A 25,187-nucleotide genomic window follows, 5' to 3' on the forward strand; every position below is an offset into this window, starting at 1 on the left:
TTTAAACTTCTTGCGTAGCCGTGTACGCGTTTAAACTTCCTGCCTACCCGCTTACGCGTTTAATGTTCCTGCGTACCCGTGTACGCGTTTGAGCTTCGTGCGTACGCGTTTATAGTTCTAGCATACCCGAGGACGCGTTTAAGCTTCCTGCGTACCCGTGTACGCGTTTAAACTGTCAGCGTTGCCGTGTACGCGTTTAAACTTCCTGGGTACCCGTGTATGCGTTTAAACTGCGTGCGTACCCGTATACGCGTTTAATCTTCCTGGACACCCGTATATGCGTTTAAACTGCCTGCGTACCCGTGTACGCGTTTGAATTTCCTGCATACCCGTGTATGCTTTTAAACTTCGTGCGTACCCGTGTACGCGTTTAAAGTTCCTGCGTACCCGTGTACGCATTTTAACTTCCTGCGTACCCGTGTACGCGGTTAAAGTTCCTGCGTACCCGAGTACGCGTTTAATGTTTCTGCGTACCCGTGTGGGCGTTTAAATTTCCTGCGTACCCGTGTACGCGTTTGAAGTTTCTGCGTACCCGACTACCCGTTTAAACTGCCTGCGTACCCGTGTACGCGTTTGAATTTCCTGCATACACGTGTACGCTTTTAAACTTCGTGCGTACCCGTGTACGCGTTTAAAGTTCCTGCGTACCCGTGTACGCATTTTAACTTCCTGCGTACCCGTGTACGCGGTTAAAGTTCCTGCGTACCCGTGTACGCGTTTAAATTTCCTGCGTAGCCATGTACGCGTTTAAATTTCCTGCGTACCCGTGTACGCGTTTTAATTTCCTGCGTACCCGTGTACGCGTTTAAACTGCCTGCGTACCTGCGTACGCGTTTAAAGTTCATGCGTACCCGTGTTCGCGTTTAAACTGCCTGCGTAACCGTGTACGCGTTTGAATTTGCTGCATACCCGTGTACGCGTTTAAAGTTCCTGCGTACCCGTGTACTCGTTTTAACTTCCTGCATACCCGTGTACGCGTTGAAAGTTCCTGCGTACCCGTGTACGCGTTTAAATTTCCTGCGTACCCGTGTACGCGTTGAAAGTTCCTGCGTACCCGTGTACGCGTTTAAATTTCCTGCGTACCCATGTACGCGTTTAAAGTTCCTGCGTACCCATGTACGCTTTTAATCTGCGTGCGTACCCGTGTACGCGTTTGAATTTCCTGCATACCCGTGTACGCTTTTAAACTTCGTGCGTACACGTGTACGCGTTTAAAGTTCCTGCGTATCCGTGTACGGGTTTAAGGTTCCTGCGTACCCGTGTACGCCATTAATCTTCTTGCGTACCTGTGTACGCGTTTAAGGTTCCTGCGTACGCGTGTACACGTTTAAATTTCCTGCGTACCCGTGTACGCGTTTAAAGTTCCTGCGTACCCGTTTACGCGTTTAAACTGCCTGCGTACCCGTGTACGCGTTTGAATTTCCTGCATACCCGTGTATGCTTTTAAACTTCGTGCGTACCCGTGTACGCGTTTAATGTTCCAGCGTACCCGTTTACGCGTTTTAACTTCTTGCGTACCCGTGTACGCGTTTAATGTTCCTGCGTATCCGTGTACGCGTTTAAATTTCCTGCGTACCCGTGTACGCGTTTGAAGTTCCTGCGTACCCGTGTACGCGTTTAAATTTTCTGCGTACCCGTGTGCGCGTTTAAACTGCCTGCGTATCCGTGTACGCGTTTAAATTTCCTGCGTACCCGTGTACGCGTTTGAAGTTCCTGCGTACCCGTGTACGCGTTTAAAGTTTCTGCGTACCCGTGTGCGCGTTTAAACTGCCTGCGTAGCCGTGTACGCGTATGAATTTCCTGCATACCCGTGTACGCTTTTAAACTTCGTGCGTACTCGCGTACGCGTTTAAAGTTCCAGGGTATCCTTGTACGGGTTTAAGGTTCCTGCGTACCCGTGTACGCCATTAATCTTCTTGCGTACCCGTGTACGCGTTATATTTCCTGCGTACCCGTGTACATTTTTAAACTTCGTGCGTACCCGTGTACGCGTTTGAACTTCCTGCCTACCCGCTTACGCGTTTAAAGTTGCAGCGTACCATGTTCGCGTTTAATGTTCCTGCGTACCCGTGTACGCGTTTGAGCTTCGTGCGTACTCGTGTACGCGTTTAAAGTTCTTGCATACCCGTGTAGGCGTTTAAACTGCCTGCGTACCTGCGTACGCGTTTGAAGTTCCTGCGTACCCGTGTTCTCGTTTAAACTGCCTTCGTACCCGTGTACGCGTTTGAATTTCCTGCATACCCGTGTACGCTTTTAAACTTCGTGCGTACTCGCGTACGCGTTTAAAGTTCCAGGGTATCCTTGTACGGGTTTAAGGTTCCTGCGTACCCGTGTACGCCATTAATCTTCTTGCGTACCTGTGTACGCGTTTAAGGTTCCTGCGTACACGTTTACACGTTTAAATTTCCTGCGTTCCCGTGTACGCGTTTAAAGTTCCTGCGTACCCGTGTTCGCGTTTAATGTTCCTGCGTACCCGTGTACGCGTTTGAGCTTCGTGCGTACTCGTGTACGCGTTTAAAGTTCTTCCGTACCCGTGTATGCATTTAACCTTCCTGCGTACCCATGTACACGTTTAAACTGCCTGCGTACCCGTGTACGCGTATAATCTTCCTGGATACCCGTGTATGCGTTTAAACTGCCTGCGTACCCGTGTACGCGTTTGGAATTTCCTGCATACCCGTGTACGCTTTTAAACTTCTTGCTTACCCGTGTACGCGTTTAAAGTTCCTGCGTACCCGTGTACGCGTTTAAATTTTCTGCGTTCCCGTGTACGCGTTTAAATTTTCTGCGTTCCCGTGTACGCGTTTAAAGTTCCTGCGTACCCGTGTACGCGTTTTAACTTCCTGCGTACCCGTGTACGCGTTTCAATTCCCTGCGTACCCGTGTACGCGTTTAAATTTCCTGCGTACCCGTGTACGCGTTTAAACAGCCTGCGTACCCGTGTACGGGTTTTAACTTCCTTCATACCCGTGTACGCGTTTAAAGTTCCAGCGTACCCGTGTACGCGTTTAAACTTGCTGCGTACCCGTGTACGCGTTTGAAGTTCCTGCGTATCCGTGTACGCTCTTACACTTCGTGCGTACCCGTGTACGCGATTAAAGTTCCTGCGTACCCGTGTACGCGTTTAAACAGCCTGCGTACCCGTGTACGCGTTTGAATTTCCTTCATACCCGTGTACGCTTTTAAACTTCGTGCGTACCTGTGTACGCGTTTAAAGTTCCTGCGTACCCGTGTACGCGTTTAAACTGCCTGCGTACCCGTGTACGCGTTTAAACTGCCTGCGTACCCGTGTACACGTTTTAACTTCCTGCGTACCCGTGTACGCGTTTAAAGTTCCTGCATACCGGTGTACGCGTTTAAAGTTCCTGCGTACCCGTGTACGCGTTTAAAGTTCCTGCGTACCCGTGTACGCGTTTAAGGTTCCTGCGTACCCGTGTACGCGTTTAAAGTTCCTGCGTACCCGTGTACGCGTTTAAATTTCCTGCGTACCCGTGTACGCGTTTAAACTGCCTGCGTACCCGAGTACGCGTTTTAACTTCCTGCGTACCCGTGTACGCGTTTAAAGTTTCTGCGTACCCGTGTACGCGTTTAAAGTTCCTGCGTACCCGTGTACGCTTTTAAACTGCCTGCGTACCCGTGTACGCATTTGAATTTCCTGCATACCCGTGTACGCTTTTAAACTTCGTTGCGTATACGTGTACGCGTTTAAAGTTCCTGCGTATCCGTGTACGGGTTTAAAGTTCCTGCGTACCCGTGTGCGCGTTTTAACTTCCTCCGTACCCGTGTAGGCGTTTAAAGTTCCTGCGTACCCGTGTACGCGTTTAAAGTTTCTGCGTACCCGTGTACGCGTTTAATGTCCCTGCGTACCCGTGTACGCGTTTAAATTTCCTGCGTACCCGTGTACGCGTTTAAGCTGCCTGCGTACCCGTGTACGCGTCTTAACTTCCTGAGTACCCGTGTACGCGTTTAAAGATGCTGCGTACCCGTGTACGCTTTTGAAGTTGCTGCATACCCGTGTATGCTTTTAAACTTCGTGCGTACCCGTGTACGGGTTTGAATTTCCTGCATACCCGTGTATGCTTTTAAACTTCCTGCGTACCCGAGTCGCGTTTAAACTGCCTGCGTACCCGTGTACGCGTTTGAATTTCCTGCATACACGTGTACGCTTTTAAACTTCGTGAGTACCCGTGTACGCGTTTAAAGTTCCTACGTACCCGTGCACGCGTTTAAACTGCCTGTGTACCCGAGTACGCGTTTGAATTTCCTGCATACCCGTGTACGCGTTTAAATTGCCTGCGCACCCTTGTACGCGTTTTAACTTCCTGCGTACCCGTGTACGCGTTTAAAGTTCCTGCGTACCCGTGTACGCGTTTAAATTTCCTGCGTACACGTCTTCGCGTTTAAATTTCCTGCGTACCCTTGTACGCGTTTAAAGTGTCTGCGTACCCGTGTACGCGTTTTATCTTCCTGCGTACCCGTGTACGCGTTTAAAGTTCGTGCGTACCTGTGTACGCGTTTAAATTTTCTGCGTACCCGTGTACGCGTTTAAAGTTCCTGCGTACCCGTGTACGCGTTTTAATTTCCTGCGTACCCGTGTACGCGGTTAAAGTTCCTGCGTACCCGTGTACGCGTTTAAATTTCCTGCGTAGCACTGTACGCGTTTAAATTTCCTGCGTCCCGTGTACGCGTTTCAATTTCCAGCGTACCCGTGTACGCGTTTAAACTGCCTGCGTACCTGTGTACGCGTTTGAAGTTCATGCGTACCCGTGTTCGCGTTTAAACTGCCTGCGTACCCCTGTACGCGTTTGAATTTGCTGCATACCCGTGTACGCGTTTAAAGTTCCTGCGTACCCGTGTACTCGTTTTAACTTCCTGCATACTCGTGTACGCGTATAAAGTTCCTGCGTACCCGTGTACGCGTTTAAATTTCGTGCGTACCCGTGTACGCGTTGAAAGTTCCTGCGTACCCGTGTACGCGTTTAAATTTCCTGCGTACCCAAGTACGCGTTTAAAGGTCCTGCGTACCCCTGTACGCTTTTAAACTGCCTGCGTACCCGTGTACGCATTTGAATTTCCTGCATACCCGTGTACGCTTTTAAACTTCGTTGCGTATACGTGTACGCGTTTAAAGTTCCTGCGTATCCGTGTACGGGTTTAAGGTTCCTGCGTACCCGTGTACGCCATTAATCTTCTTGCGTACCTGTGTACGCGTTTAAGGTTCCTGCGTACGCGTGTACACGTTTAAATTTCCTGCGTACCCGTGTACGCGTTTAAACTGCCTGCGTACCTGCGTACGCGTTTAAAGTTCATGCGTACCCGTGTTCGCGTTTAAACTGCCTGCGTAACCGTGTACGCGTTTGAATTTGCTGCAAACCCGTGTACGCGTTTAAAGTTCCTGCGTACCCGTGTACTCGTTTTAACTTCCTGCATACCCGTGTACGCGTTGAAAGTTCCTGCGTACCCGTGTACGCGTTTAAATTTCCTGCGTACCCGTGTACGCGTTAAAAAGTTCCTGGGTACCCGTGTACGCGTTTAAATTTCCTGCGTACCCATGTACGCGTTTAAAGTTCCTGCGTACCCATGTACGCTTTTAATCTGCGTGCGTACCCGTGTACGCGTTTGAATTTCCTGCATACCCGTGTACGCTTTTAAACTTCGTGCGTACACGTGTACGCGTTTAAAGTTCCTCCGTATCCGTGTACGGGTTTAAGGTTCCTGCGTACCCGTGTACGCCATTAATCTTCTTGCGTACCTGTGTACGCGTTTAAGGTTCCTGCGTACGCGTGTACACGTTTAAATTTCCTGCGTACCCGTGTACGCGTTTAAAGTTCCTGCGTACCCGTTTACGCGTTTAAACTGCCTGCGTACCCGTGTACGCGTTTGAATTTCCTGCATACCCGTGTATGCTTTTAAACTTCGTGCGTACCCGTGTACGCGTTTAATGTTCCAGCGTACCCGTTTACGCGTTTTAACTTCTTGCGTACCCGTGTACGCGTTTAATGTTCCTGCGTATCCGTGTACGCGTTTAAATTTCCTGCGTACCCGTGTACGCGTTTGAAGTTCCTGCGTACCCGTGTACGCGTTTAAAGTTTCTGCGTACCCGTGTGCGCGTTTAAACTGCCTGCGTAGCCGTGTACGCGTTTGAATTTCCTGCATATCCGTGTACGCGTTTAATGTTCCTGAGTACCCTTTTACGGATTTAAGGTTCCTGCGTACCCGTGTACGCGTTTTAACATCCTGCGTACCCGTGTACGCGTTTTAACTTCCTGCGTAACCGTGTACGGGCTTAAACTTCTTGCGTACCCGCGTACGCGTTTAAACTTTGTGTGTACCCGTGTACGGGTTCACACTTCTTGCGTAACCGTGTACGCGTTTAAACTTCCTGCGTATCCGTGTACGCATTTAAACTTGCTTCATACTCGTATACGCGTTTTAATTTACTGCGTACCCGTGTACGCTTTTAAAGTTGCTGCGCACCCGTGTCCGGGTTTAAGGTTCCTGCGTACCCGTGTACCCGTTTAAAATTCTTGCCTACCCGTGTACGCGATTGAACTTCCTGCGTACCAGTGTACGCGTTTAAAGTTCCTGCGTACTCTTGTACGCGATTTAACTTCCTGCGCACCAGTGTACGCGTTTAAACTACCTGCGTACCCGTGCTCGCGTTTAAAGTTCTTGCGTACCCGTGTACGTGTTTAGACTTCTTGCGTCCCCGTGTACGCGTTTTAACTTCCGCCATACCCGTGTACGCGTTTAAAGTTCCTGCGTACCCTTGTACGCGTTTAAAGTTCCTGCGTACCCGTGTACGCGTTTAAACTTCTTGCGTACCTGAGTACGCGTTTAAACTTCCTGCATACCCGTGTAGCGTTTAAAGTTCCTGCTTACCCGTGTACGCGTTTTAACTTCCTGCCTACCCGTGTACGCGTTTAAACTTCCTTCGTACCCGTATACGCGTTTAAACGTCCTGCGTACCAGTGTACGCGTTTAAACTTCCTGCGTACCCGTGTACGCGTTTAAAGTTCCTGCGTACCCGAGTACGCGTTTTAACTTACTGCGTACCCGTGTACGCGTTTAAAGTTCCTGCGTACCCGTGTGCGGGTTTAAGGTTCCTGCGTACCCGTGTACCCGTTTAAAATTCTTGCCTACCCGTGTACGCGATTGAATTTCCTGCGTACCAGTGTACGCATTTAAAGTTCCTGCGTACTCTTGTACTCGATTTAACTTCAGGCGCACCCGTGTACGCGTTTAAATTACCTGCGTACCCGTGCTCGCGTTTAAAGTTCTTGCGTACCCGTATACGAGTTTAGACTTCTTGCGTCCCCGTGTACGCGTTTTAACTTCCTGCATACCCGTGTACGCGTTTAATATTCCAGCGTACCCTTGTACGCGTTTAAAGTTCCTGCGTACCCGTGTACGCGTTTAAACTTCTTGCTTACCCCTGTACGCGTTTTAACTCCCTGCGGACTCGTGTACGCGTTTAAAGTTCCGGCGTTCCCGTGTACGCGTTTTAACTTCCTGCCTACACGTGTACGCGTTTTAACATCCTGCGTACCCGAGTACGCGTTTAAACTTTCTGCGTACCCGCGTACGCGTTTAAAGTTCCTGCGTACCCGTGTACGCGTTTTAACTTCCTGCGTACCCGCATACGCGTTTAAAGTTCCTCCGTAAACGTGTACGCGTTTAACTTCCTGCGTACCCGGGTACGGGTTTAAACTTCCTGCGTCCCAGTGAACACGTTTTAACTTTCTTCGTACCCATGTACGCGCTTAAAATTCCTGCGTACCCGTGTACGGGTTTTGGCTCCTGTGTACCCGTGTACGCGTTAAACTTCTTGCTTACCCTTGTACGCGTTTTAACTTCCTGCGGACCCGTGTACGCGTTTAAAGTACCGGCGTACCCGTGTACGGGTCTAAGGTTCCTCTGTACCCGTGTAAGCGTTTAAACTTCCAGCGTACCCGCATACGCGTTTAAAGTTCCTGCGTACCCGTGTACGGGTTTAAGGTTTCCGCGTACCTATGTGCGCGTTTAAAGTTCCTACGTACCCATGTACGATTTAAGGTTCCTGCGTACCCGTGTACGGTTTAAGGTTCCTGCGTACCCGTGTACGCATTTAAACTTCGTGCGTACGCGTGTACGCGTTTAAACTTCCAGCGTACCCTTGTACCCTTTTAAACTTCTTGCGTACCCGTGTGCGCGTTTAAACTTCCTGCGTACCCGAGTACGCGTTTAAACTTTCTGCGTACCCGCGTACGCGTTTAAAATTCCTGCGTACCCGTGTACGCGTTTTAACTTCCTGCGTACCCGCATACGCGTTTAAAGTTCCTCCGTACTTGTGTACGCGTTTTAACATCCCGCGTACCCTTGTACGCGATTAAAGTTCATACGTATCCGTGTACGCGTTTTAACTTCATGCGTATCCGCGTACGCGTTTAAAGTTCCTGCGTACCCGTGTACGCGTTTTAACTTCCTGAGTAGCCGCGTAGGCGTTTAAAGTTCCTGCGTGCCCGTGTACACGCTTTATCTTCCTGCGTACGCGTTTAAAGTTCCTGCCTACCCGTGCACGCGTTTAAATTGTTGCGTACCCTTGTACGCGTTTAAAGTTTCTACGTACCCGTGTACGCGTTTCAACTGCCTGCGTACCCGCGTACGCGTTTAAAGTTCCAGCGTACCCGTCTACTAGTTTTAACTTCATGTGTACACGCGTACGCGTTTAAAGTTCCTGCGTACCCATGGACGGGTTTTCAGGTTTCTGCTTACTCGTGTACTCGTTAAAACTTCTTCCGTACCCGTGAACGCGTTTAAAAATTCCTGCGTACCCGTGTACGCGTTTAAACTTCCTGTTTACTCGTGTACGTCTTTGAAGTTCCTGCGTACTCGTGTACGCGTTAAAATTTTTTCGTTCCCGTGTACGGGTTAAAGTTCCTGCGTACCCGTTTCAGTTCCTGCGTACCCATGTACTCTTTTAAAGTTCCTGCGTATCCGTGTACGGGTTTAAGGTTCCAGTGTTCCCGTGTACGCGTTCAATCTTCTTGCCTACCCATGTACGCGTTTTTATTTTCTGCTTACCCGTGTACGCGTTTAAAGTTCCTGCGTACCCGTCTACGCGTTTCAACTTCTTGAGTACCCGTTTATGGGTTTAAAGTTCCTGCGTACCCTTGTACGCGTTTAAAGTTCCTGCGTACCCTTGTACGCGTTTAAACTTCATGCGTACCCGCGTACGCTTTTAAAGTTCCTGCGTACTCGTGTACGCGTTTTAACTTCCTCCTTACCCGTGTACGCGTTTGAAGATCCTGCGTACCCGTGTACGCGTTTTAACTTCCTGCGTATCCGTGCACGCGTTTAAAGTTCCTGCGTACCCGTGTACGCGTTTTAACTTCCTGCGTACCCACGTACGCGTTTTAACTTCATGCGTACCCGCGTACGCGTTTAAAGTTCCTGCGTATCCGTGTACTCGTTTAAAGACCCTGGGTACCCGTGCACGCGTTTAAATTTCCTGCGCACCCGTGTACGCGTTTAAACTTCCTGCGTACGCGTGTACTCATTTAAAGTTCCTGCGTAACCGTGTATGCGTTTGAGCTTCGTGCGTACTTGTGTACGCGTGTAAGGTTCATGCGTAGCCGTGTACGCGTGTAAAATTTTTTGCGTACCCTTGAATGCATTTAAGTTCCTGCGCAACCTTTTATGCATTTGTGCATCGTGCGTACTCGTGTACGCGATTAAAGTTCTTGCGTACCCGTGTCCGCGTTTAAACTTCTTGCGTACCCGTGTACGCGTTTAAAATTCCTTCGTACCCGTGTAAGCGTTTAAACATCCTGCGTATCCGTGTACGCGTTTAAAGTGCCTGCATATCCGTGTACGCGTTTAAAGTTCCTGCGTAACCGTGTACTCTTTTAAAGTTCCTGCGTATCCGTGTACGCGTTTAAAGATCCTTCGTACCCCTGTACGCGTTTAAAGTTCCTGCGTATCCGTCTACGCGTTTAAAGTTCCTGCGTATCCGTGTACGCGTTTAAACTTCATGCGTACCCGTGTATGCGATTGAAGTTCCTGCGTACCCGTGTATGCGTTTTAACTTCCTTCGTAGCCGCGTACGCGTTTAAAGTTCCTGCGTACCGTGTACGCGTTTTAACTTCCTGCGTTCCCGTGTACGCGTTTAAAGTTCCTGCGTACCCGTGTACGCGTTTAAAATTCCTGCGTACGCGTATACGCGTTTTCACTTCCTGCGTACCCGTGTACGCGATTAAAGTTCCTGCGTACCCGTGTACGCGTTTTAACTTTCTGCGTACCCGCCTACGCGTTTAAAGTTCCTGCGTACCTGTGTACGCGTTTTAACTTCATGCGTACCCGCGTACACGTTTAAAGTTCCTGCGTACCCGTGTACGCGTTTTCACTTCATGCGTGCCCGCGTACGCGTTTAAAGTTCCTGAGTAACCCGAGTACGCGTTTTAACTTCATGCGTATCCGCGTACGCGTTTAAAGTTCCTTAGTACCCGTGTACGCGTTGTAACTTCATGCGTACCCGCGTACGCGTTTAAATTTCCTACGTACCCGTGTACGGGTTTCACGTTTCTGCGTACTCGTGTGCGCGTTTGAACTTCCTGCGTACCCGTGTACGCGTTTAAAGTTCCTGCGTACCCGTGTACGTGTTTAATGTTCCTGCGTACCCGTGTACGCATTTAAGTTCCTGCGCAACCGTGTACGCATCTGTGCTTCCTGCGTACTCGTGTACGGGTTTTAGGTTCCTTCGTACCTGTGTACGCGTTTAAACTTGATTCGTACCCGTGTACGCGTTTAAACTTCCTGCGTACCCGTGTACGCGTTTAAAATTCCTGCGTATCTGTGTACGCGCTTAAAATTTCTGTGTACCCGTGTACGCGTTTTAACTTCCTGCACACCGCCGTACGCGTTTAGAGCTCCTGGGTACCCGTGTACGCGTTTTAACTTTCTGCTTACCAATGTACGAATTTAAGGTTCCTGTTTAGCCGTGTACGGATTTAAGGGTCCTGCGTACCCGTGTACGCGTTTAAACTTCTTGCTTACCTGTGTACGCGTTTAAATTTCCTGCGTAGCCTTGTACGCGTTTAAAGTTACTGCGTGCCCGCGTACGCGTTTTAACTTCTTGCGTACCCGTGTTCAGATGCCTGAAACTACCAATGAGTTTCGTTCGCGGAGGCGCATAGAGCACTTCTCCCCTACTTCTGTCCGGCTACAGCTGTGCACTGTGGACTAGAACGGTACAGCTCAGTTCTAATAACAGTTGAGAAGGCTGCATAGGGAGGGTACACCTTGAATACATTGTCAAGAGGTCAACTTTTTAGATAATATGACTATACCTGGGTATCGGAGCCTAGAAGGGGCCCCCTCCGTTAGCTCTGCTACTTCCCATTTCCAGGCAGCTTCCTAGTTTCAGGCATCTGTACGCGTTTAAACTTCCTGAGTACCCGTGTATGCGTTTAAACTTTTTGCGTACCTGTGTACGCGTTTAAAGTTCCTGCGTACCCGTGTACGCGTTTAAATTTCCAGCGTACCAGTATACGCGTTTAAAGTACCTGCGTTCCCGTGTACGCCTTTAAAGTTCCTGCGTACCCGTGTACGCGTTTAAAGTTCCTACGTACCCGTGTACGCGTTTAAATTTCCTGCGTACCAGTGTACGCGTTTAAAGTTCCTGCGTACCCGTGTACGCCTTTTAAGTTCCTGCGTACCCGTGTACGCGTTTAAAGTTCCAGCGTACCCGTGTACGCTTTTAAATTTCCTGCGTAACCGTTACGCGTTTAATGCTCCTGCGTACCCGTGTGCGCGTTTAAACTTCCTGCGTACCCGAGTACGGGTTTAAGGATCCTGCTTACCCGTGTACGCGTTTAAACTTCTTGCGTACCCTTGTACGCGTTTAAGGTTCCTGCGTACCCGTGTACACGTTTAAATTTCCTGCGTACCCGTGTACACGTTTAAATTTCCTGCTTATCTGCGTACGCGTTTAAACTGGCTGCGTACCCGTGTACTCGTTTAAACTTGACTCGTACCCGTGTACGCGTTTAAACTTCCTGCGTACCCGTGTAGGCGTTTAAAGTTCCTTCGTAACCGTGTACGCGTTCAATCTGCCTGCGTACCCGTGTACGCGTTTAAATTTCCTACGTACTCTTGTACGCGTTTAAAGTTCCTGCGTACCCGTGTACCCGTATTAATTTCCTGCCTACCCGTGTACGCGTTTAAAGTTCCTGCGTACCCGTGTACGTGTTGAAATTTCCTGCCTACCCGTGTACGCGTTTAAAGGTCCTGCGTACCCGTATACGCGTTTAAACAGCCTGCCTACCCGTGTACGCGTTTAAACTGCCTGCGTACCCGTGTACTTGTTTGAATTTCCTGCATACCCGTGTACTCTTTTAAACTTCGTGCGTACCCGAGTACGCTTTTAAAGTTCCTGCGTACAGGTGTACCCGTTTTAACTTTCTGCGTACCCGTGTACGCGTTTAATGTTTCTGCGTACCCGTGTGGGCGTTTAAATTTCCTGCATACCCGTGTACGCGTTTAAAGTTCGTGCGTACCCGTGTACGCGTTTAAATTTTCTGCGTACCCGTGTACGCGTTTAAATTTCCTGCGTACCCGTGTACGCGTTTAAACTGCCTGCCTACCCGTCTACGCGTTTGAATTTTCTGCATACCCGTGTACGCTTTTAAATTTCGTGAGCACCGGCGTACGCGTTGAAAGTTCCTGCGTACCCTTGTACGGGTGTAAGGTTCCTGCGTACCCGTGTACGCGTTTTAACTTCCTGCGTACCCGTGTGCGCGTTTAAATTTCCTGCGTACCCGTGACGTTTTTAAACTTCTTGCGTAGCCGTGTACGCGTTTAAACTTCCTGCCTACCCGCTTACGCGTTTAATGTTCCTGCGTACCCGTGTACGCGTTTGAGCTTCGTGCGTACGCGTGTACGCGTTTATAGTTCTAGCATACCCGAGGACGCGTTTAAGCTTCCTGCGTACCCGTGGACGCGTTTAAACTGTTAGCGTACCCGTGTACGCGTTTAAACTGTCAGCGTTGCCGTGTACGCGTTTAAACTTCCTGGGTACCCGTGTATGCGTTTAAACTGCGTGCGTACCCGTATACGCGTATAATCTTCCTGGACACCCGTATATGCGTTTAAACTGCCTGCGTACCCGTGTACGCGTTTGAATTTCCTGCATACCCGTGTATGCTTTTAAACTTCGTGCGTACCCGTGTACGCGTTTAAAGCTCCTGCGTACTCGTGTACCCGTTTTAACTTTCTGCGTACCCGAGTACGCGTTTAATGTTTCTGCGTACCCGTGTGGGCGTTTAAATTTCCTGCGTACCCGTGTACGCGTTTGAAGTTTCTGCGTACCCGACTACCCGTTTAAACTGCCTGCGTACCCGTGTACGCGTTTGAATTTCCTGCATACACGTGTACGCTTTTAAACTTCGTGCGTACCCGTGTACGCGTTTAAAGTTCCTGCGTACCCGTGTACGCATTTTAACTTCCTGCGTACCCGTGTACGCGGTTAAAGTTCCTGCGTACCCGTGTACGCGTTTAAATTTCCTGCGTAGCCATGTACGCGTTTAAATTTCCTGCGTACCCGTGTACGAGTTTTAATTTCCTGCGTACCCGTGTACGCGTTTAAACTGCCTGCGTACCTGCGTACGCGTTTAAAGTTCATGCGTACCCGTGTTCGCGTTTAAACTGCCTGCGTAACCGTGTACGCGTTTAAAGTTCCTGCGTACCCGTGTACTCGTTTTAACTTCCTGCATACCCGTGTACGCGTTGAAAGTTCCTGCGTACCCGTGTACGCGTTTAAATTTCCTGCGTACCCGTGTACGCGTTGAAAGTTCCTGCGTACCCGTGTACGCGTTTAAATTTCCTGCGTACCCATGTACGCGTTTAAAGTTCCTGCGTACCCATGTACGCTTTTAATCTGCGTGCGTACCCGTGTACGCGTTTGAATTTCCTGCATACCCGTGCACGCTTTTAAACTTCGTGCGTACACGTGTACGCGTTTAAAGTTCCTGCGTATCCGTGTATGGGTTTAAGGTTCCTGCGTACCCGTGTACGCCATTAATCTTCTTGCGTACCTGTGTACGCGTTTAAGGTTCCTGCGTACGCGTGTACACGTTTAAATTTCCTGCGTACCCGTGTACGCGTTTAAAGTTCCTGCGTACCCGTTTACGCGTTTAAACTGCCTGCGTACCCGTGTACGCGTTTGAATTTCCTGCATACCCGTGTATGCTTTTAAACTTCGTGCGTACCCGTGTACGCGTTTAATGTTCCAGCGTACCCGTTTACGCGTTTTAACTTCTTGCGTACCCGTGTACGCGTTTAATGTTCCTGCGTACCCGTGTACGCGTTTAAATTTTCTGCGTACCCGTGTGCGCGTTTAAACTGCCTGCGTATCCGTGTACGCGTTTAAATTTCCTGCGTACCCGTGTACGCGTTTGAAGTTCCTGCGTACCCGTGTACGCGTTTAAAGTTTCTGCGTACCCGTGTGCGCGTTTAAACTGCCTGCGTAGCCGTGTACGCGTTTGAATTTCCTGCATATCCGTGTACGCGTTTAATGTTCCTGAGTACCCTTTTACGGATTTAAGGTTCCTGCGTACCCGTGTACGCGTTTTAACATCCTGCGTACCCGTGTACGCGTTATATTTCCTGCGTACCCGTGTACATTTTTAAACTTCGTGCGTACCCGTGTACGCGTTTGAACTTCCTGCCTACCCGCTTACGCGTTTAAAGTTGCAGCGTACCATGTTCGCGTTTAATGTTCCTGCGTACCCGTGTACGCGTTTGAGCTTCGTGCGTACTCGTGTACGCGTTTAAAGTTCTTGCATACCCGTGTAGGCGTTTAAACTGCCTGCGTACCTGCGTACGCGTTTGAAGTTCCTGCGTACCCGTGTTCTCGTTTAAACTGCCTGCGTACCCGTGTACGCGTTTGAATTTCCTGCATACCCGTGTACGCTTTTAAACTTCGTGCGTACTCGCGTACGCGTTTAAAGTTCCAGGGTATCCTTGTACGGGTTTAAGGTTCCTGCGTACCCGTGTACGCCATTAATCTTCTTGCGTACCTGTGTACGCGTTTAAGGTTCCTGCGTACACGTTTACACGTTTAAATTTCCTGCGTTCCCGTGTACGCGTTTAAAGTTCCTGCGTACCCGTGTTCGCGTTTAATGTTCCTGCGTACCCGTGTACGCGTTTGAGCTTCGTGCGTACTCGTGTACGCGTTTAAAGTTCTTCCGTACCCGTGTATGCGTTTAACCTTCCTGCGTACCCATGTACACGTTTAAACTGCCTGCGTACCCGTGTACGCGTATAATCTTCCTGGATACCCGTGTATGCGTTTAAACTGCCTGCGTACCCGTGTACGCGTTTGGAATTTCCTGCATACCCGTGTACGCTTTTAAACTTCTTGCTTACCCGTGTACGCGTTTAAAGTTCCTGCGTACCCGTGTACGCGTTTTAACTTCCTGCGTACCCGTGTACGCGTTTCAATTCCCTGCGTACCCGTGTACGCGTTGAAATTTCCTGCGTACCCGTGTACGCGTTTAAACAGCCTGCGTACCCGTGTACGGGTTTTAACTTCCTTCATATCCGTGTACGCGTTTAAAGTTCCAGCGTACCCGTGTACGCGTTTAAACTTGCTGCGTACCCGTGTACGCGTTTGAAGTTCCTGCGTAACCGTGTACGCTCTTACACTTCGTGCGTACCCGTGTACGCGTTTAAAGTTCCTGCGTACCCGTGTACGCGTTTAAACTGCCTGCGTACCCGTGTACGCGTTTAAACTGCCTGCGTACCCGTGTACACGTTTTAACTTCCTGCGTACCCGTGTACGCGTTTAAAGTTCCTGCGTACCCATGTACGCTTTTAATCTGCGTGCGTACCCGTGTACGCGTTTGAATTTCCTGCATACCCGTGTACGCTTTTAAACTTCGTGCGTACACGTGTACGCGTTTAAAGTTCCTGCGTATCCGTGTACGGGTTTAAGGTTCCTGCGTACCCGTGTACGCCATTAATCTTCTTGCGTACCTGTGTACGCGTTTAAGGTTCCTGCGTACGCGTGTACACGTTTAAATTTCCTGCGTACCCGTGTACGCGTTTAAAGTTCCTGCGTACCCGTTTACGCGTTTAAACTGCCTGCGTACCCGTGTACGCGTTTGAATTTCCTGCATACCCGTGTATGCTTTTAAACTTCGTGCGTACCCGTGTACGCGTTTAATGTTCCAGCGTACCCGTTTACGCGTTTTAACTTCTTGCGTACCCGTGTACGCGTTTAATGTTCCTGCGTATCCGTGTACGCGTTTAAATTTCCTGCGTACCCGTGTACGCGTTTGAAGTTCCTGCGTACCCGTGTACGCGTTTAAATTTTCTGCGTACCCGTGTGCGCGTTTAAACTGCCTGCGTATCCGTGTACGCGTTTAAATTTCCTGCGTACCCGTGTACGCGTTTGAAGTTCCTGCGTACCCGTGTACGCGTTTAAAGTTTCTGCGTACCCGTGTGCGCGTTTAAACTGCCTGCGTATCCGTGTACGCGTTTAAATTTCCTGCGTACCCGTGTACGCGTTTGAAGTTCCTGCGTACCCGTGTACGCGTTTAAAGTTTCTGCGTACCCGTGTGCGCGTTTAAACTGCCTGCGTAGCCGTGTACGCGTTTGAATTTCCTGCATATCCGTGTACGCGTTTAATGTTCCTGAGTACCCTTTTACGGATTTAAGGTTCCTGCGTACCCGTGTACGCGTTTTAACATCCTGCGTACCCGTGTACGCGTTATATTTCCTGCGTACCCGTGTACATTTTTAAACTTCGTGCGTACCCGTGTACGCGTTTAAACTTCCTGCCTACCCGCTTACGCGTTTAAGGTTGCAGCGTACCATGTTCGCGTTTAATGTTCCTGCGTACCCGTGTACGCGTTTGAGCTTCGTGCGTACTCGTGTACGCGTTTAAAGTTCTTGCATACCCGTGTAGGCGTTTAAACTGCCTGCGTACCTGCGTACGCGTTTGAAGTTCCTGCGTACCCGTGTTCTCGTTTAAACTGCCTGCGTACCCGTGTACGCGTATGAATTTCCTGCATACGCGTGTACGCTTTTAAACTTCGTGCGTACTCGCGTACGCGTTTAAAGTTCCAGGGTATCCTTGTACGGGTTGAAGGTTCCTGCGTACCCGTGTACGCCATTAATCTTCTTTCGTACCTGTGTACGCGTTTAAGGTTCCTGCGTACACGTTTACACGTTTAAATTTCCTGCGTTCCCGTGTACGCGTTTAAAGTTCCTGCGTACCCGTGTTCGCGTTTAATGTTCCTGCGTACCCGTGTACGCGTTTGAGCTTCGTGCGTACTCGTGTACGCTTTTAAAGTTCTTCCGTACCCGTGTATGCGTTTAACCTTCCTGCGTACCCATGTACACGTTTAAACTGCCTGCGTACCCGTGTACGCGTATAATCTTCCTGGATACCCGTGTATGCGTTTAAACTGCTTGCGTACCCGTGTACGCGTTTGAATTTCCTGCATACCCGTGTACGCTTTTAAACTTCTTGCTTACCCGTGTACGCGTTTAAAGTTCCTGCGTACCCGTGTACGCGTTTAAATTTTCTGCGATCCCGTGTACGCGTTTAAAGTTCCTGCGTCCCCTTGTATGCGTTTAAACTGCCTGCGTACCCGTGTACGCGTTTTAACTTCCTGCGTACCCGTGTACGCGTTTCAATTCCCTGCGTACCCGTGTACGCGTTTAAATTTCCTGCGTACCCGTGTACGCGTTTAAACAGCCTGCGTACCCGTGTACGGGTTTTAACTTCCTTCATACCCGTGTACGCGTTTAAAGTTCCAGCGTACCCGTGTACGCGTTTAAACTTGCTGCGTACCCGTGTACGCGTTTGAAGTTCCTGCGTATCCGTGTACGCTCTTACACTTCGTGCGTACCCGTGTACGCGATTAAAGTTCCTGCGTACCCGTGTACGCGTTTAAACAGCCTGCGTACCCGTGTACGCGTTTGAATTTCCTTCATACCCGTGTACGCTTTTAAACTTCGTGCGTACCTGTGTACGCGTTTAAAGTTCCTGCGTACCCGTGTACGCGTTTAAACTGCCTGCGTACCCGTGTACGCGTTTAAACTGCCTGCGTACCCGTGTACACGTTTTAACTTCCTGCGTACCCGTGTACGCGTTTAAAGTTCCTGCATACCGGTGTACGCGTTTAAAGTTCCTGCGTACCCGTGTACGCGTTTAAAGTTCCTGCGTACCCGTGTACTCGTTTAAGGTTCCTGCGTACCCGTGTACGCGTTTAAAGTTCCTGCGTACCCGTGTACGCGTTTAAATTTCCTGCGTACCCGTGTACGCGTTTAAACTGCCTGCGTACCCGAGTACGCGTTTTAACTTCCTGCGTACCCGTGTACGCGTTTAAAGTTTCTGCGTACCCGTGTAGGCGTTTAAAGTTCCTGCGTACCCGTGTACGCGTTTAAAGTTTCTGCGTACCCGTGTACGCGTTTAATGTCCCTGCGTACCCGTGTACGCGTTTAAATTTCCTGCGTACCCGTGTACGCGTTTAAAGTTCCTGCGTACCCGTGTACGCGTTTAAATTTCCTGCGTACCCGTGTACGCGTTTAAGCTGCCTGCGTACCCGTGTACGCGTTTTAACTTCCTGAGTACCCGTGTACGCGTTTAAAGTTGCTGCGTACCCGTGTACGCTTTTGAAGTTGCTGCATACCCGTGTATGCTTTTAAACTTCGTGCGTACCCGTGTACGGGTTTGAATTTCCTGCATACCCGTGTATGCTTTTAAACTTCCTGCGTACCCGAGTACGCGTTTAAACTGCCTGCGTACCCGTGTACGCGTTTGAATTTCCTGCATACACGTGTACGCTTTTAAACTTCGTGAGTACCCGTGTACGCGTTTAAAGTTCCTACGTACCCGTGCACGCGTTTAAACTGCCTGTGTACCCGAGTACGCGTTTGAATTTCCTGCATACCCGTGTACGCGTTTAAATTGCCTGCGCACCCTTGTACGCGTTTTAACTTCCTGCGTACCCGTGTACGCGTTTAAAGTTCCTGCGTACCCGTGTACGCGTTTAAATTTCCTGCGTACACGTCTTCGCGTTTAAATTTCCTGCGTACCCTTGTACGCGTTTAAAGTGTCTGCGTACCCGTGTACGCGTTTTATCTTCCTGCGTACCCGTGTACGCGTTTAAAGTTCGTGCGTACCCGTGTACGCGTTTAAATTTTCTGCGTACCCGTGTACGCGTTTAAAGTTCCTGCGTACCCGTGTACGCGTTTTAACTTCCTGCGTACCCGTGTACGCGGTTAAAGTTCCTGCGTACCCGTGTACGCGTTTAAATTTCCTGCGTAGCACTGTACGCGTTTAAATTTCCTTCGTCCCGTGTACGCGTTTCAATTTCCAGCGTACCCGTGTACGCGTTTAAACTGCCTGCGTACCTGTGTACGCGTTTGAAGTTCATGCGTACCCGTGTTCGCGTTTAAACTGCCTGCGAACCCCTGTACGCGTTTGAATTTGCTGCATACCCGTGTACGCGTTTAATGTTCCTGCGTACCCGTGTACTCGTTTAAATTTCCTGCGTACCCGTGTACGCGTTTAAATTTCCTGCGTACCCGTGTACGCGTTGAAAGTTCCTGCGTACCCGTGTACGCGTTTAAATTTCCTGCGTACCCAAGTACGCGTTTAAAGGTCCTGCGTACCCCTGTACGCTTTTAAACTGCCTGCGGACCCGTGTACGCATTTGAATTTCCTGCATACCCTTGTACGCTTTTAATCTTCGTTGCGTATACGTGTACGCGTTTAAAGTTCCTGCGTATCCGTGTACGGGTTTAAGGTTCCTGCGTACCCGTGTACGCCATTAATCTTCTTGCGTACCTGTGTACGCGTTTAAGGTTCCTGCGTACGCGTGTACACGTTTAAATTTCCTGCGTACCCGTGTACGCGTTTAATGTTCCTGCGTACCCGTTTACGCGTTTAAACTGCCTGCGTACCCGTGTACGCGTTTGAATTTCCTGCATACCCGTGTATGCTTTTAAACTTCGTGCGTACCCGTGTACTCGTTATAGTTTCAGCGTACCCGTTTACGCGTATTAACTTCCTGCGTACCCGTGTACGCGTTTAATGTTCCTGCGTACCCGTGTACGCGTTTAAATTTCCAGCGTACCCGTGTACGGGTTTGAAGTTCCTGCGTACCCGTGTACGCCTTTAAAATATTCTGCTTACCCGTGTACGCGTTTAAAGTTTCTGCGTACCCGTGTGCGCGTTTAAACTGCCTGCGTAGTCGTGTACGCGTTTAAAGTTTCTGCGTACCCGTGTGCGCGTTTAAACTGCCTGCGTAGCCGTGTACGCGTTTGAATTTCCTGCATAACCGTGTACGCGTTTAAAGTTCCTGAGTACCCTTGTACGGATGTAAAGTTCCTGCGTCCCGTGTACGCGTTTTAACTTCCTGCGTACTCGTGTACGCGTTATATTTCCTGCGTACCCGTGTGCGTTTCTAAACTTCCTGCGTACCAGTATACGTGTTTAAACTTCCTGCCTACCCGCTTACGCTTTTAAAGTTCCAGCGTACCGTGTACGCGTTTAATGTTTTCCAGCGTTTGAGCTTCGTGCGTACCCGTGTACGCGTTTAACCTTCCTGCGTACCCGTGTACGCGTTTAACCTTCCTGCGTACCCGTGTACGCGTTTAAACTGTTAGCGTACCCGTGTACGCGTTTAAACTGCCTGCGTACCCGTGTACGCGTTTAATCTTCCTGGGTACCCGTGGCGCGTTTAAATTTCCTGCGTACCCGTGTACGCGTTTAAAATTCCTTCGTACGTGTGTACGCGTTTAAACTGCATGCGTACCCGTGTACGCGTTTTAACTTCCTGCGTACCGTGTACGCGTTTAAAGTTCTTGCGTACCCGTGTACGCGTTTAAATTTTCTGCGTATCCGTGTACGCGTTTAAATATCATGCTTACCCGTGTACGCGTTTAAATTTCCTGCGTAACCATGTACGCGTTTAAACTGCCTGCGTACCCGTGTACGCGATCTAACTTCCTGCGTACCCGTGTACGCGTTTAAACTTCCTGCGTACCCGTGTACGCGTTTAAAGTTCCTGCGTACCCTTTACGCGTTTAAACTGCCTGCGTACCTGTGTACGCGTTTGAAGTTGCTGCGTACCAGTGTTAGCGTTTAAACTGCCTGCGTACCCTTGTACGCGTTTGAATTTCCTGCATACCCGTGTATGCTTTTAAACTTCGTGGGTACCCGTGTACGCGTTTAAAGCTCCTGCGTACCCGTGTACCCGATTTAACTTCCTGCGTACCCGTGTACGCGTTTAATGTTTCTGCGTACCCGTGTACGCGTTTAAACTGCCTGCGTACCCGTGTAGGCGTTTGAATTTTCTGCATACCCGTGTACGCTTTTAAATTTCGTGCGTACCCGTGTACGCGTTTAAAGTTCCTGCGTATGCTTGTACGGGTGTAAGGTTCCTGCGTACCCTTGTCCGCGTTTTAACTTTCTGCGTACCCGTGTACGCGTTTAAAGTTCCTGCGTACCCGTGTACGCGTTTAAATATCCTGCGTACCCGTGTACGCGTTTAAATATCCTGCGTACCCGTGTACGCGTTTAAAGTTCCTGCGTTCCCGTGTACGCGTTTTAACTTCCTGCGTACCCGTGTACGCGTTTGAAGTTCCTGCGTACCCGTGTACGCGTTTAAATTTCCTGCCTACCCGAGTACACTTTTAAAGTTCTTGCGTACCCGTGTACGCGTTTAAATTTCCTGCGTACCCGTGTACGCGTTTAAAGTTCCTGCGTACACGTGTACGCGTTTAAATTTCCAGCGGACCCGTATACGCGTTTAAATTCCTGCGTACTCGTGTACGCGTTTAAACTGCCTGCGTACCTGCGTACGCGTTTGAAGTTCCTGCGTACCCGTGTTCGCGTTTAAACTGCCTGCGTACCCGTGTACGCGTTTGAATTTCCTGCATACCCGTGTACGCTTTTAAACTTCGTGCGTACTCGTGTACGCGTTTAAAGTTCCAGCGTATCCGTGTACGGGTTTAAGGTTCCTGCGTAGCCGTGTACGCCTTTAATCTTCTTGCGTACCTGTGTACACGTTTAAATTTCCTGCGTACCCGTATACGCGTTTTAACTTCCTGCGTACCCGTGTACGCGTTTTAACTTCCTGCGTACCCGTGTACGCGTTTAAAGTTCCTGCGTACCCGTGTACGCGTTTTAACTTCCTGCGTACCCGTGTACGCGTTTTAACTTCCTGCGTACCCGTGTACGCGTTTTAACTTCCTGCGTACCCGTGTACGCGTTTAAAGTTCCTGCGTACCCGTGTACGCGTTTAAAGTTCCTGCGTACCCGTGTACGCGTTTTAATTTCCTGCGTACTCGTGTAGGTGTTTAAAGTTCCTGCGTACCCGTGTACGCGTTTAAAGTTCCTGCGTACCCGTGTACGCGTTTAAAGTTCCTGCGTACCCGTGTACGCTTTTAAAGTTCCTGGGTACCCGTGTACGCGTTTGAAGTTGCTGCATACCCGTGTATGCTTTTAAAGTTCTTGCGTACCCGTGTACGCGTTTGAATTTCCTGCATACCCGTTTATGCTTTTAAACTTCCTGCGTACCCGAGTACGCGTTTAAACTGCCTGCGTACCCGTGTACGCGTTTGAATTTCCTGCAAACACATGTACGCTTTTAAACTTCGTGCGTACCCGTGTACGCGTTTTAACTTCCTGCGTACCCGTGTACGCGTTTAAACTTCCTGGGTACCCGTGTACGCGTTTAAAGTTCCTGCGTACCCGTGTACGCGTTTAAACTGCCTGCGTACCCGTGTACGCGTTTAAAGTTCCTGCGTACCCGTGTACGCGTTTAAACTGCCTGCGTACCCGTGTACGCGTTTGAAGTTGCTGCATACCCGTGTATGCTTTTAAACTTCGTGCGTACCCGTGTACGCGTTTAAAGCTCCTGCGTACCCGTGTATGCGTTTAAACTACCTGGGTACCCGTGTATGCCTTTAATCTTCCTGGGTACCCGTGTATGCGTTTAAACTACCTGGGTACCCGTGTACGGCGTTTAATCTTCCTGGGTACCCGTGTATGCGTTTAAACTGCCTGCGTACCCGTGTACGCGTTTAACCTTCGTGCATACGCGTGTGTGTGGGTAACCTTCGCCCTAACCCGAGTACACGCTTAACTTTCGTACGTAGCCATGTACAGTAAAACTCCTATTATATAGAATCTTAAATGGATAGCGTTGGGGAGCGTCGTGCTCCTCCGCGCCGTTATTGCGTGCTCCTGTGTTTTAGAACATTGAGATATCATTGTTGATAATTTTATTTAATTCTGGGTTCCGTCCGAGTCAGCTTACTTCATATTCTAAGGGTAAAACCTAACCATTTTTGCCCCATTACTGCATATGATAGTGGATTGTGGTGATTTTCTAGTTTGCAGGTTGAATTTTCTTTTGCCAACTTCTTTTCGTATTTTGATACTAACAAATACTACAAATGGTAGTGATTTTGAAACTGCTATGTTGGCGACCGAGGCAAATATCGACAATATTTGTCGTTAGTGGAGTTCCATGTAATTAAAATCGTACTAGATGACTGAGCCTGTTACTGGAAGCCAGTGACACTTGAACATAATTATTATCAGTATTAATATTAATTCATAATAGTTATTTTATGTGTTGCGTTGTGGTTATAATTCAAGACTATAGTCAGGTAAGTTTTCATGTGGTCAAACAAAATACATTTTTAGGTTAGGTCTCGTGAGTTAATTGTTTAGTCAAACCAATGAACATTCGATACAATTCTCTCAGGGATTCTTCGGGAGTATGAGCAGTGGCGGATTCTTGTTGGAAGTGGTGAAGTTTCAGTCATGTATTGCCAGTATAGGGAATTAAAAACACACACTGAAAATACCTTAGTTTTGTAGTGTGGAATAGTAGAAACTCGACGTGATCACTGGAAGAGCTGTGGTCCCACCGTACCCGCCCTAAATAGGTTCCTTACTTATATAGGAAAATCGTCGTACATGAAGGAAGAAGGCGGCGATATTCCATCGTTGTGACGTTATTTGAGGTGGAGTGGGGGAATGATTGCAGTGTCGCCAAGTGTGGTAACCATTCATATTATCTTACACACCTAACAAAACCTAACCTAACCTAATGTGCTATACACCTATTGTAACATTCCTAACGTTTAGCACACCTGTTGTGACATTCCTCACAGTTTCATTTCGTTTTTCCGATATTGGTATCCCTGCTACACATTTACCATATTGTTTGCTGGAATTCTGAGTCCATCTAGCGGAAGTGAAGTGAAACTGCGACTCTGTTAATTACGTTTCCGAAGTTGTTTCTGTGTTTTCTGCAAGAATTATTGTGTCATTGTAGTGATAATTGCATTTATATTGTAGAATAAAAATTGAAATGTGTCATGGCTGAGATAAAAGTGTTCAAAATTGATTTCCAGCGCCATAATCCACTGATAAACGTGTGAATATTCGTTAGGAGTCCGTTGGAAGTGGCAGTAGGATAATAAAACTTGACCAAATGTTTCAGTGCCAGCATACCGGGTGGCCGCTTGGCCGCAGATAAGCTCCTAGCGACGGTCAACGCTGCAAATGAAAACCCCGTGGCATAACAAAACAGTGTCACTGTATGTATTTTATTAGTGCCTTTACATTGCAGCCTGAACAGCAGCGAGTGCTAAATCGCTTCTATTTGACACTGATGCTGTTTGAACTTTGGAACCAAAAATCTGTGTGGGATGTGGCAGATAAATACCAGGTTGCACGTGGATTTGTTCAGTCTCTCATGACATCTGCTGCTTCCTTCTCTTCCTGCGTACTGCGCTTCTGTGAGGTGAGCAAACTACTGGTGTTTCACCACTGGCACAACCCCTCTGGGTGAGCAATGACACATCAGTGCTGGGCAAAAGGTCAATGGTCCTGTAGTATAATTTCAAATTCTTTGACTGTGAAGTCACAGGTACAGTGAAAACTTGAATGACAAATAAATTGACAAGAAAGAATCTCCCTCATCTTATCTATAAAGCTCATATTGAGTACATGTTTTTATGACACTGTTTTAGACACTGTAACTTCCTTTTAGTGTTTGTAAATGCCGAGCTTTTATGCAGATTTTAACTTTATTTTAGGAGATAAGCGAGTTTTGGGCCTTCAGAGATCTTCTGGTGAACTTTTCTCAGCAACTCTCTCATTGCTGTTCAGC

At 48.8% G+C, this 25,187-nt stretch overlaps 1 protein-coding gene across 1 annotated transcript in view; it reads left to right on the top strand.

The window, feature by feature from the left end:
• The window catches only part of mus301 (mutagen-sensitive 301), a gene marked incomplete at its 3' end in the record, with an annotated part of 89,526 nt that extends 64,339 nt beyond the window's left edge, over positions 1–25,187 (top strand). The window contains 2 exon segments of the mRNA XM_069824435.1: positions 24,645–24,818; positions 25,114–25,187. Coding sequence (XP_069680536.1) covers positions 24,645–24,818; positions 25,114–25,187 — 248 coding nt within the window.

This window comes from Periplaneta americana, chromosome 4, assembly GCF_040183065.1.
Source record: "Periplaneta americana isolate PAMFEO1 chromosome 4, P.americana_PAMFEO1_priV1, whole genome shotgun sequence".
NCBI classification, from domain to species: Eukaryota; Metazoa; Arthropoda; class Insecta; order Blattodea; family Blattidae; genus Periplaneta; species Periplaneta americana.